A 12738-nucleotide genomic window follows, 5' to 3' on the forward strand; every position below is an offset into this window, starting at 1 on the left:
CACGCGCCCACTGCCTTTACCAGGGGGGTGGAGCAGAAGGAAGACCTGGTGGTGTCCCCGTTCACAGAATCGGCCCCGCAGAACTGGGGCAGGGAGTGAGCAGATAGGGGAGGGAGCCCTGCCCCGGGAGTGCCAGGGTTCGAGTCCGCGGGGAGAGCACAGCGCTGCGGCCCGGGGCCACTAGGGGCTCCCGCGAGCCCCGACCTTGCGGGCAGAGCCGGGCCCACAGCGGCCCCGCCCCTTCCTTCTCCTCCAGGGCCCCGCCCCGCCAGGCCCCGCCCCTCGCCGCCGCTCGGCGAGCGATCGCCCCGCCTGCGCGCTCCGCGTTCCTCTAGTGCTGCCTTTTCGGTGCCCACGTGGGCGGGCCGGCGATGGCGGCGCTGGTGGCCTCCGAGGCGGCGGGGCCGGGCGGCCGGAGCGGCCCCGGCAGAGGTGGGTGCTTATGACGCTGCGGTCTCTGGACCTCGCGTCCCCGGGTTGGGCTCCCCAAGTCAGAGACGGGACCAGCCCCCTTTCTTCGCCAGACCTGGGAGGCCCGCCGTCACTCGCTCTTGGCCGCTGTCACCGGAGCCCAGGGGTGCTCGTGTGGCCTTCGGGCGCGATCGTGAGCAGCCCCTCCCGGGAGCGTGTGGTCCTGAAGCCAGAAACTGCCCTCCGCGTGGCCGGCAGGCAGGGCGTGAAGAAGGAAGACTCACGGGAAAAACGGACCTGGCTGGGAGGCGGGAGCCCGGCGCCTTGCAGCGGGCCTTCCCCTGGGGTCGCAGGGAACGCTTGCAGGGAAGGGGCTCGTGGTTTCACCCACCAGGCACTTACTGAGCGCCCACTGAATACCAGGCCTGTGCAAGGTGCAGGGGCTAGACGCGGGGACCTCGGTCTTCCCGTGAATACTGACGTAAACGGGAGTTTTAGCCACGTGCTAAAGGGGGCGGCGGCTGCTGGTCCTTGGGACTGAGCTGCTAAAGGTACCAGCTCCTGCACCTCAACAACCACAAGGGACTCGGGCTCAGGAGCACGGGGCTGGTTGCTCCAAGGCCTTTGACACGACTGAACAAAACCCTAGTGGTGACATTCACATCTGGCCTCGGGGCCCCGATGGGCCATGCGAGTTCCCCACTTCACCACCCCCACCCTCCAGGCCTGGGAGAATCCCGCCTATCAGAGCAAAGGCCCTCACAGAAGTTCCGGCACAGATAGTACAGGCTCAGCCAGTGTTCACTGATTTACTTAACTGCTCGCCTTATTACGTTCCCGAACTGTCTGGCTCCTAAACTGAATTGTGGGGACGAGGATGCGGATTAAGGGCTTCAGCTTTGCCAAGGGGCGGCAGTGTTTTCTCCTTTAATCAGGGGGTTGTAATTACTTGTATGCCTACATTTGCCCCCACTAGACTACTGTCCCCTAAAGATCAAGGCCACTTTTCTGCCCTTAAACCTATTTGCCCACAGTCCTGTCTAGAGTATATTGTTTCCATTCTTCGTGGGGTGGAGCAGTGGGACCAGGGAACTTGCTAAGTCAGTTAAACGTATGGTGTTTATTTCCCTTTTAAATGAGGAGAAGGAAGAGTGCAGGAATTAACCAGTGTAGACGTAATGAGTGTACTCAAGTAAGGAAGGCAATCTTTTTAAAAAATATATATTTTTATTGATTTCAGAGAGGATAAGAGAGGGAGAGAGAGATAGAAACACCAATGATGAGAGAGAATCATTGATTGATTGCCTCCAGCACACCCCATACTGGGGATCAAGCTGGCAACCTGGGCATGGGCCCTGGCCCGGAACCAAACCGTTACCTCCTGGTTCACAGGTTGACGCTCAATCACTGCGCCACGCCGGCTGGGCAGGAAGGCAGTCTTTTACATTAAAGTTTATAACAGTTGTGCTGGTTCTAGATCTCTTATCTAGGACCTCAGAACTTAAAGGTGTTCTCAGGTTGGGGGAGGGGGCACATTTTCCCAGAATTCTTGGGCTGCCATGGCTCCTGGGTTTCCCTCAGGGCTGTTCTCTATCAAGGAGCGTATGGACTTTTTTTCCATTTGTCCCTCAATTCAGTCCCCCGGTGTCACCTCTGCTCTCCTGAGGTAAGGGGTGAACTGTATCCCATTCATGGCTCAAGTCTTTGATTCCCAATAATCTCACAACATGGAAATGAATTGTGCAGGTTTCCTTCCTCCTGGCTGGAGTTTGCTTTCCAGCAGCTGAGGATGAACTCAGTGGGGAAGATGGCTGGGCGAGCCCCAAGGGGTCTGGGATGTGGGACTGAAACTTCGGTGGAGCTAACAGCTTAGCTGAGTCTGGCTGTGGGATTGGCCAGGTACTGACGCAGGCCCTACATTAATCCTAGGTCGAGTCCCTCGGGGCCGCTTGGCCAATCAGATACCCCCTGAGATCCTGAACAACCCCCAGCTGCAGGCAGCTATTCAAGTCCTGCCTTCCAACTATAACTTTGAGATCCCCAAGACCATCTGGAGGGTCCAGCAGGCCCAGGCCAAGAAGGGTAAGCTGCCAAGCTTTGAGCTGGGGTGGGGGTGGAGCGGCTGCCTGGCCCAGTTAGGGGCATTGTCCCCATTCCAGCCTCTACCTACCCATCCTCTGCTCTCATGTGTCTGCTTTGTCTTGCAGTGGCCCTGCAAATGCCGGAAGGCCTTCTCCTGTTCGCCTGCACCATTGTGGATATCTTGGAAAGGTGAGGTTTGCGGTACAGGAGAGGGAGCTGAGCCAAGACCCCATGGCCATTACAGCTTTGCCTGTTGACATGATTCTTTCCTTCTGGCCCTCTGCCTGACAACCATGCACATACAAAGGGAAAAATTAAGACAGAGCAGTTGGTGGGGCCTGAGGAGAAACCTAAGAATCCTCAAAGCTGACCCTGGAACGGGCTGAGTCGACGGCTCCGGGTCTGGCCAAGGGGAACCTTTATTTCTGGCACATCTTGGGGAAGAGGGCAAGGAGGGGCTTAGTGGGGAGCAGTGCCTTAGAGATGGTGTTCATTTCCCCTACTCCTTTCCTCTAAGTTTCTGCAATACAATGAGCCATCCTTGGGCGGAAGGGGTGAGTGCTCAGCCATCTGGAACCCACACAGGAACAGGGAGGGAGAATGGAGAAAGGGGAGGTCATCTCGTGATGGGAACCTCCCACTTCCCTGCTGCTGCCCTCCCCCCACCCTGCTCCTAATCCTGCTGCCACAGACTCCCTTCCCTACTCCCATCCTCTTGCCTCGTAGGGATGCTCTCTGGGGCTTGGGCCAATTTGCATACATTTTAATCTATAAAAAATTAAGTGCTCAGGCTGACTCAGATGCCTGGGCTGCATTCTAAGGAGCTGAATAATCTGCTTTTGTGCACAAGTGATTTGGGGATGGGGATGGGGATGGGGATGGGGAGGGGCTGCCTGGCAGCAGTTCAGCTTTCCCCACCATGCCCCCAGGAGAGAAATGGAGTGATCTCAGTCACTGCGCCAGAATGCATGCCCCAGGGATGGGTCTCTCAGGGAGGAACTGGTCCTCTGCTCGATTCCTGTAGTGAATTCAGGGGGGTGAAGGGTCTTCCCACCCACCCCCGACCCACAGTGATTCAGGCCTGGCAGCAGATCTGGCAATGTGCTGGCCAGAGCCCACTCTTCCTGACACATCGGGCGTGTGGGCAGTGCCATGTGCTATGGGGGAGCTATGCATGGGTCCCCCCATCCTGGGCACAGAGGGCCCTGATTAAGGGTGAGGATTAGCAGGGGGTCTGGGCATCAGGGAGGCTGTGTGTGCCCACATATGCATACCCACGCACCCCACAGTGCCAAGACTTGGGAGCAGGTGCCTTTGCCTGTGTGTCCATGCTCACTGCTCTGGGTGGGATGCATCAGGAGGTCTGTGTTTGCTTGACCCTGTGCATGCCAGTCTGAGATTTGGGGGTCTCTCTTGCAGTCTGAGCCCGAGCAGAGGCATCAAGGTGCTACAGAGACCATCCCCATACAGCTATAGTTCCAGGAGCTGCTGCCAGGGCTGGAGGAGGTGGCAGCTGGGCCCCTCCTACTCTTTGTTGGCAGAAGGGGCAGCTGCCTACCCAAGGAATTGGGTGAGGTGGAGAGGGAGGCGCTGGGCCCTGAGATCCTTGCACAGGGTTAGATCTCTCTGCCACCTCGCTCCTTGGACCACCGTGCCACTGTTGTCCATCCCCACAGGTTCACAGAGGCCGAAGTGATGGTGATGGGTGATGTGACCTACGGGGCTTGCTGTGTGGATGACTTTACTGCAAGGGCCCTGGGAGCTGACTTCCTGGTGCACTATGGCCACAGCTGCCTGGGTATGGCAGACCGGGACACCTGGACCCTGGCAGGGCTGGTAGGGAGGCAGGATTCCACGCCGATTTCTATCACAGCGCCTGGTCCTGCTTGCAGGCATGAGGTCCCTCCTGGTTTCTGGGATGGCCTCAGCCTTCCTGCTCAGCTGGTGGATCTTTCCTTTGGATTTGGTTGCCTTGGAAACCATGCTGCTGTCCCAGATACGGGTGTTTGAAAGGCTGTTGGTATAGCAGGCTGCCCCCTTACCCCCGCCTCCCCCCGCCCCAAGTGACCAAGAAGGAGCCTCTAACAGACCTGTGACGCCCCCCTCCCCCACCACTTCCTTCTATCCCCAGCTTGAAGCCACTGGCTTCTCAGAGACGTTGGCCTGGGCCAGGCCTTCTGCCTTCCAAACCACAGTCTCCTGCACTCTTCCCTCCTCCCAGTTCCCATGGACACCTCTGCCCAAGACTTCCGGGTGTTGTATGTCTTTGTGGACATCCGGATAGACACTACCCACCTACTGGACTCCATCCGCCTCACCTTTCCCCCAGCCAGTGCCCTGGCCCTGGTTAGCACCATACAGTTTGTGTCAACCTTGCAGGTAAGTGGACAGACAGCAGCCAGCCTCTAAGCTATTCTTAGGTCCCCGTGCCAGCTGCCGAGGCTGGTCCTCTGGCCCTGGCTCTCCCTCCCCATCCACTTGCTTTCCTTCTCTCATTTTCCCTACAGGCAGTTGCCCAGGAGCTGAAGGCTGAGTATCGCATGAGTGTCCCACAGTGTAAGCCCCTGTCCCCTGGGGAGATTCTGGGCTGCACATCACCCTACCTGCCCAAAGAGGTGGAGGCTGTTATGTAAGTGAAAAATGGGGGTGTCAGTTTTACAGACATAAGAAATGTACCCTGGGAGTCTAAAACTCCTTAACTATTTGCTCAAGGTCACCTGCAAGATGGGGTCCAAATAGGGTTTCAGATTTTCTGTCTCCCTCACCAGCGCCCTTGTCCACTGTCCAGAAGGCTATGCTCAGGGTGGGGCAGGAATCAGAGGGCCTGATGGGGGGCGAGGGCAGGCTGGAAATGGGGGGACTATAATTGGAGAAGATGGATGGGTATACCCAGGCTGTAGCCCCATTAATTTAGCATCCGGACAGCTAACAAGTAGGAGCGGCATGTCTCCTGCTGCCTAATTATTTTAGGTAATGGAAATGCTTAATGTTGTGTGAATGCAGCCAGCCTCAGAGCCGACAGCTCCTGGCTGGGACTGGGAGGGGAGCCCCGCTCCCAGCTAATGGCAGGAAAGGAGGCAGGGGCACTCCCCTGACTTAGCCCACCTTTGGGGCTGCAGATTCTGCTTCCACGGGTCTTGCTGTACTCACACAGACACCCCTGCCCACTGCCAGCCCAGGCCTGGCAGTCCTGCTTCCCAAGCGGCGTTTCCCTTGTGCCTGTGCCTGCATAACTGAGCTCACAGATGCCTACCCTTGGGGCCTTTGACGTGTGTGTTGGAGGGAGGGAAACCCTGAGTGTTGGCCATTCCTCAAAATTCGGTGTGCTCTCCCAGAGAAGGACATGCCCTCCCAGGGCATGCTGGGTACAGCCTCCTGGTTGTTAGGCCTAGAGTTGAGCCCTAGATATACTGCTCCATAGATGTGTGACTTGGGCAAGTTCCTTTTTTTTTCTTTAATCTTCACCTGAGAATATTTTTCCATTGATTTTTTTTTAGAGAGAGTGGAAGAGAGGGAAAGACAGAGAGAAATATCGATATGAGAGAAACATTGATTGGTTGCTCCTGCACGCGCCCTGACTAGGGCCCGGGCCTAGGAGGAGCCTGCAACCCAGGTATGTGCCCTTGACTGGAATCGAACCTGGGACCCTTAGGTCCACAGGCTGAAGTTCTTCTATCCACTGAGCCAAACCAGCTAGGGCTTTTAAGTATGTTTTTATTGATTTGAGAGAGAGAGGAAGGAAGAGGGGGGGGAGAGAGAAAAACATTGATTGGCTGCCTCCTGCACACCTCCTACTGGGGATTGAGCCCACAACCTGGGCATGTGCCCTGACTAGGAATCGAACCAACTGGCAACCTTTTGGTGCACGGGACAACCAACTGAGCCACACTGACCAGGGGTGGGCAAGTTTCTTACCATCCCTGAACCTCAGTTGTATCTTGTAAAATGGGAACAGTATAGGTAGCTTAGAGGATTATTCGATAGGTCTGAGTGAAGTCATCCATGCCAGGTGCTTAGCCCAGGCCCAGTGCACAGCAGGCATGAGTCCAATAAACAGTATCTATTGTCACAACTCAGGACTGGACCCAGGAGCTAGTTAGGGCAGAGAGTAGCCAGTGTGTTCCGGAGCCTCATTTACAGCTTAGACGACACCCTGAACATTACTCCCTTGTCTGTATTGAGCGAGGGAGAATCTGTCCGCTGCCCCCCCCCGCTCCCCCCAAGTGAGGATCTCTACAGCCTGGAGCAGCCTTACCTGGCCTCAGCTGTGCCTTTACCCCCAGAAGGTTGGGGGCGTTCTTAGCTTCTGCATTATAACTAGAGGGGCTTGACGGTCATCCAGTTCACGCTCCTTTTTTACAAGTAAGAAAACCAAAACCTCAGGAGGTGAAATGACTTGTTCCAGTTCACATACAGCCAGGCGGCACAGCCAGCCAAGAACGCAGTCCTCTGTACCCCAAGCCAGTGCCTGCTGCTTCTGTTGCCCCACCACACTTACCACCACCCCCTTTTGACCCCCCTGCAGATATCTTGGAGATGGCCGCTTCCATCTGGAGTCTGTCATGATTGCCAACCCCGATGTCCCTGCTTACCGGTATGGGCTGAGCTTGACCAACCAATTGGGGAGAGGGTGGGATTCTCTGCCACTAAGGCCTTCAATCAGCCAAATCCTCATTCTCTGGCCCTTTAGCAGCCCCCAGCCCTAAAGATATGAGGTACTTGGGTCCAGAACCTAATATCAAACCTAGTGTTGCTGCTGCACAGTACCTACCCGTCCCCTGGGATTCACATGGATATCCTAAAACCCGCTCCCACTCCTGCCTGCCCCGCTGTGGGACTGGTCTTCCCAATGACAATCCATGCTCTTGCCTCTGTTCCTAATTACCTGCAATGGAGCCTGAAGGTTCAGGAGACCAAGGGGCTGAGTCCCACAAGTGGCTGTCATTGTGACCCTGACAGCTTCTTTTCCAGATATGATCCATACAGCAAAGTCCTATCCAGAGAGCACTATGACCATCAGCGAATGCAGACTAACCGCCAAGAAGCCATAGCCACTGCCCGCTCAGCTAAATCCTGGGGCCTTATCCTGGGCACCTTGGGCCGTCAGGGCAGCCCCAAGATTCTGGAGGTCAGAGGGCTTGGGATGGCCTCTGGGGAAGGGATTGACTGGGACACCATCAGGCAGTGGGAAAAATCAGTAGGCCAAAGAATTTAGCCTTGGCAGCTTGATCATGACGACTCCAGCTCTGCCTTCCTCTACCACCAGCACCTGGAATCCAGGCTGCAAGCCCTGGGACTTCCCTTCGTGAGGCTGCTGCTCTCCGAGATCTTCCCCAGCAAGCTCAGTCTGCTTCCGCAGGTGGACGTGTAAGTTTCTCCTCCTTATCTATCTAGCTATGACTGGCTAGCGAAGTTTAGAATCTGGGTCCTGCCTAGCACATACGGAGGGCTGGAGTCAATAGGAATTGCTTCCATGATCATGAAATTCTAATGTTTACAGAGCACTCATCCAGCAGGGGTTGCCCTCTAGAGCAGCCGTCGCCAACCGGTGGTCCGTGAGGTCCGAAAGGTTGGTGACCACTGCTCTAGACCACACATACTTTGTCTTGGGGCTGACAAGCAACTGCACTGTCACAGTGGTTCTGTATGAGATGACATTGGCATCTGCATTGTACCAGGCACTAAATTTGATTCTGGGAATACTGTCACAAAGGAGTTGCCCAGGCCCTGCCCTCAGAAAGCGTGTAGTCAGGGAAGGAAACAGAAGACAAGCAACACTACAGTGTTATTCTAAACAGCAGTACGTTACCGTCTTCACTTTAGAATTCATAATAAGCATTCATTGGGTGTGTTGGGGACACAGTCCTGTTCTTCACATGCTGCCCAGGAGAGGGGGAAGACCTCCCTCGGTCTGATCTGACTTCCCTTCCCAGGTGGGTACAGGTGGCATGCCCACGCCTCTCCATTGACTGGGGCACAGCCTTCCCCAAGCCGCTGCTGACACCGTATGAGGTAACACCAACATTTGAGGGAGTGGACTTTGCACCTGGTTCTGTGAAGGGAGGGATCTGAAGTGGAGTGGGGCAGGCGGGCAGTACTTCCTAGTAGTTACAGCTGAGCCACTTCCTAGCTGAGTGGCCTTGGGCAAGTCTCTTAACCTCTTTGAGCCTGACATTCCCTCTGTGTTACATTGGTAACAGGATCTCTAGGCCATTGTGAGGATGAAATAATCCTGTGCAGAAAAGTGTTGGAAATGTTTTTGTCCGGTTTTCCTCCTCTAGGCGGCGGTGGCCCTGCGGGACATTTCCTGGCAGCAGCCCTACCCCATGGACTTTTATGCTGGCAGCTCCTTGGGGCCGTGGACGGTGAACCACGGACGAGACCGGCCCTCCCAGGCACCCCGCGGGCCTGCGCTGGGGAAGGTAGGCAGGGACTCCCAAGGAGGGAGGAGTGGTCGCTCCCTAGCGACGCGTGCCGAGGCCGCCGCCATGCGGCCGCTACGGGAAATGCATGCGAGCGGGATGGACGACGTCGCAGAAGTGGGACCCTGACCAAAGTGTGCAACTCAGATGCAGGAGGGATCCGCGCGCCTTTCTCCAGCCGTGACTTGCGAGGGTTGCAGCTGCAGAGACGAGGAAGTGGTGCCACTCGCTCCGTGAGACGCTCCTGAGTCTCAGGTATCCGCCCTGCGTTGGCCGCGCCCCACCCCTCCGCCTGGTCTTGGGAACGCTCGCTTGCTCGGAGGCCCGCCTTCAGGGTGTTGCCGGCCTTTTGGCTCCGCCCCTTGCGTAATTCAACTTCCGCTCGGGGAGAGGCCGCTTCCGTCTCCTCTGGCGCACTGACCCGCGCTATGGCCGCGCCGCGGCCTCTGCGTGTGTTGTGCTTGGCGGGTTTCCGGCAGAGCGAGCGGGGCTTCCGCGAGAAGACGGGAGCGCTGAGGAAGGCGCTGCGGGGCCGCGCCGAGCTAGTGTGCCTCAGCGGCCCGCACCCGGTTGTGGACACAGCGGGCGCCGGGCCGGAGTCCGGTGAGAGGAGTCCTGCCCCGGAAATGCGTTCCGACTCTATTTTGCCTCGAGTCCCCTCTATCTTGCCTCGTCTCTAAAACACTTTTCAGCGCACCCCCACTCTGTCCTCATTCATTCCTCCCACCATCCCACTTCATTCTACCCATACCTTTCATTTCTTTCATCCCAGCCTCCCATGTTTACACTTTGATTTGTTCCGCCCGCCCTTCCCTCTGCCAATCCATCTATTCCCAACCTCAGACTTGCTTCTCTCCCTGTCATTCCCAAACCCTCCCTTTCTCGTTTCTTTCCTCCTGCATCCCCCTTGCCCTAACCCCATCCCACCCCCGTATCTCTCTAGGGTCCTGCCCTCCGGAGGAGCAGCCTCGAGGCTGGTGGTTTTCGGAACAGGGGGCAGACGTTTTCTCCGCGCTGGAAGAGCCCGCAGTGTGCAGAGGTCTGGAAGCAGCCCTGGGGACGGTGGCACAGGCACTGAACCAGCTGGGACCTTTTGATGGGCTCCTTGGTTTCAGCCAGGGGGCAGCGCTAGCAGCCCTTGTGTGTGCCCTTGGCCAAGCAGGTGATCCCCGGTTCCCCTTGCCAAGGTTTATCATCTTGGTATCTGGTTTCTGTCCTCGGGGCCTTGGCCTCCAGGAATCCGTCCTGCAGGGTCCCTTGTCGCTGCCTTCACTCCATGTTTTTGGGGACACTGACCGTGTCATCCCCTCTCAGGAGAGTATGCAACTGGCTAGCCGATTCACTGGATCCATCACTCTCACCCACTCTGGTGGCCACTTCATTCCAGCAGCTGCATCACAGCGCCAGGCCTACCTCAAGTTCTTGGACCAGTTTGCAGAGTGAGAGATCAACACATGCCTGGGTCCCTGTATCCTCCTCCTCACCTCAGTGGGGACACTGACTTTGGGGCAGCCTCTATGATCCCTGCTCTCCCCTTGTCCCTACCCTGGGACCTCCACTGCTATTTGTGCTCCTCACCATCACCAAGTAAGACAAATACCAGTTCTTGCTCCCCGGTGTGGCTCAGTGGTTGAGCTTTGACCTATGCACCAGGAGATGACAGTTCCATTCCCAGTCTGGGGACATGCCTGGGTTGCAAGCTCAGTCCCGGGGTCCAGGAGAGGGGGAGGTGGGGGAGAAGCAGTTGATCAATGATTCTCAGTCATCTTTGATGTTTCTATCTCTACCTCTCCCTTCCTCTCTGAAATCAATAAAAATATATATTTTTTAAAAAAACAAATATCAATTCTTAAAACTCAGATTACATAAGCCCAGCTCTGTATTCAAAGAAAATGGGGAGCCGAACTGGTTTGGCTCAGTGGATAGAGCGTCGGCCTGCAGACTCAAGGGTCCCAGGTTCGATTCCAGTCAAGGGCATGTACATTGGTTTCGGGCACATCCCCAGTAGGGGGTGTGCAGGAGGCAGCTGATCGATCTCTCTCATCGATGTTTCTGACTTTCTATCCCTCTCCCTTCTTCTCTGTAAAAAATCAATAAAATATATTTAAAAAAAAAAAAGAAAATGGGGAGCAGGCAGCCTTAGTGGACGCTGACCTTGGCATCTGACACTCAAACATGGAAAAGGCTAGTGGAGCCCTGAATGAGTGGAGGGTGACATGGGAAAAGTAGGGGCTGGTACCACTGTCTTCCACACAAAGTGGTGATTTGATTTTGAGCATCTTTTTCCTGATACAGAAAACAAAACCAAACCATTTTATAACAAATCTCCACGTTCACAGAGCCTCCAGGGCAGCACCAAGGAAGGCGGTGTTTCCAGTTAGCCCCCGGGAGAAGCTCTTGCGTGTGTGGGCACAGACACATTTTTGCTGGAAGTCTTAAGTCCCAAGCTGAAGGAAAGGAGGTCTGAGCTGAATCAGGGGAGAATTTATATCAGAAGTTCTGGGAAGAGAGGACCTGACAAGGCTCTTCCTGGACCATCTTGAGTTGAGGCTTCCTCCATCCTGGTCCCTGAGAGTTGTGTGCTGGCCTTTTGTTGAACCCTGGCTTCTTGTGTTCTCTGCTGTCTCCATAACTTCCTTAGCTCCTCTGAGCTATGAGTTCAAAGGGTGGGATGGTGAGAAACCTTGGATTGAGGCCAAAGACAGCACAGAAGAACCCCTTTCTGAACATGCCCTATTTGCCATTTCTGAGATTGATGCTACACTGTAGTGATCACAGCCAAGCCTAAGCAGCCCATCTGGTTTGCAGTTGTTTCTAGGCACTCTAAAGTCCGCCCACTGTAGCCATTTCCCCTACTTCCTGCGCTCCCCCTCTGCCCTCACTGCTCTCTGACTTCAGTTCTATCTCTGCAGGCTCAACAACTTGTTGCTTTTCTAGAAGATCATAACGGAACCTATCTATCCCTCTGGCATGGTTGCCCCCCAGGGACTTAAATAATGGACCAGAAATACTCCAGTGGATCCTAAGACAACTAGACTAATAGTTCTTAAGTTACCAAAAATTCTGAGTTCGGCACTATAGCTAGCAGCTGTCCAAGATATTTTTCTTTTTAAGAACTGGAGTTACCTGCCTGGACAGACCCAGTTTACTGGTTTATGATCTTTGCTGCCGGAAGTGGGTGTGGGGAGAAAGTTCTTAGCTCAGTCTACCTCTGCCTTGCTCATGGTTTTTAAAGGGGTCTTTTCCTTAGCAGAAGGTGAAGACTGAAATGGACTGAATTACTCTCCTACAGGCCTGTTGGATTTGGCCCATGGCATTTTAGAAAAAAAAAAAAGGATTTGTGATATTTGAAATTTTAGGAATTTCACACAAAAATTCAGATTTCTGACTTCTCTGGAAATAAGCAGTTCAAAATGGAATGCAGTGGCTCTGCAGTTCAGGGCTCTCGAGCCCTTCTGGCAATCACAGGCTGCCCATTTCAGCAAGGTCCCAAGGGGTGAACATGATGGCTTGTGTACCACAGCTAGTGCTACTGGATTAATGTGAAGATTAAAGTAAAGAGGGGAGGATATATTAAGGAATGAATTCTAAGCCAGGGCTAAAGTTAGAAGGGTGAAGACAGAGCAGAGCAGTATTAGGTACAGCAGAAGTGCCCAGGCTTGAGATGAGAATTTCCCCCGAAAATCACCCAGAAGAGAACAGATCACATGGTCCACTGGTTCCAACAAGTGACATGTCACCTGGCATCATGTTGCATCAGCATTATGTTAAAACTTGATTGCCCAGCTGGCATGGCTCAGTGGTTGAGTGTCTACCCGTGAAC

General features: G+C 54.9%; 2 protein-coding genes across 3 annotated transcripts; both read left to right on the forward strand.

Annotated features, from left to right (window-relative positions):
• Positions 1-295: 295 nt before the first annotated feature.
• Positions 296-10362, forward strand: DPH1 (diphthamide biosynthesis 1). Of its 2 annotated transcripts, none has more exons than XM_036341283.1 (13): positions 296-432; positions 2341-2493; positions 2619-2682; positions 4170-4291; positions 4715-4872; positions 5001-5122; positions 7019-7087; positions 7453-7621; positions 7760-7860; positions 8427-8505; positions 8775-8915; positions 9063-9170; positions 10230-10362. In XM_036341283.1, the coding sequence occupies exons 1-12, from the start codon at positions 372-374 to the stop codon at positions 9150-9152; spliced, it is 1329 nt and encodes a 442-aa protein (XP_036197176.1). In that variant the 5' UTR covers positions 296-371; the 3' UTR covers positions 9153-9170; positions 10230-10362. The 2 variants fall into 2 exon arrangements, with proteins under 2 accessions (XP_036197176.1, XP_036197177.1); XM_036341284.1 differs by lacking the exon at positions 10230-10362 and adding an exon at positions 9859-9992 and having other exon boundaries at positions 7465-7621.
• OVCA2 (OVCA2 serine hydrolase domain containing) lies at positions 9203-10654 on the forward strand. Its single transcript, XM_036341285.1, has 2 exons — positions 9203-9518; positions 9859-10654. Exons 1-2 carry the CDS (start codon positions 9344-9346, stop codon positions 10356-10358), a joined length of 675 nt encoding a protein of 224 aa, XP_036197178.1. The 5' UTR covers positions 9203-9343; the 3' UTR covers positions 10359-10654.
• The last annotated feature ends 2084 nt before the right edge of the window (positions 10655-12738 follow it).

This window comes from Myotis myotis, unplaced genomic scaffold (assembly GCF_014108235.1).
Source record: "Myotis myotis isolate mMyoMyo1 unplaced genomic scaffold, mMyoMyo1.p scaffold_m19_p_17, whole genome shotgun sequence".
Lineage (NCBI taxonomy): Eukaryota > Metazoa > Chordata > Mammalia > Chiroptera > Vespertilionidae > Myotis > Myotis myotis.

What these genes read in the sequence shown, in the direction of transcription:
- DPH1 (XM_036341283.1), top strand. Translation starts at nt 372, where the DNA reads ATGGCGGCGCTGGTGGCCTCCGAGGCGGCGGGGCCGGGCGGCCGGAGC. An exon ending in GCAGGCCCAGGCCAAGAAGG is followed by an intron (nt 2,494 to 2,618) that starts GTAAGCTGCCAA and finishes TTTGTCTTGCAG; the next exon opens with TGGCCCTGCAAATGCCGGAA. An exon ending in GCAGCCCCAAGATTCTGGAG is followed by an intron (nt 7,622 to 7,759) that starts GTCAGAGGGCTT and finishes CTCTACCACCAG; the next exon opens with CACCTGGAATCCAGGCTGCA.
- OVCA2 (XM_036341285.1), top strand. Translation starts at nt 9,344, where the DNA reads ATGGCCGCGCCGCGGCCTCTGCGTGTGTTGTGCTTGGCGGGTTTCCGG. An exon ending in GGGCGCCGGGCCGGAGTCCG is followed by an intron (nt 9,519 to 9,858) that starts GTGAGAGGAGTC and finishes GTATCTCTCTAG; the next exon opens with GGTCCTGCCCTCCGGAGGAG.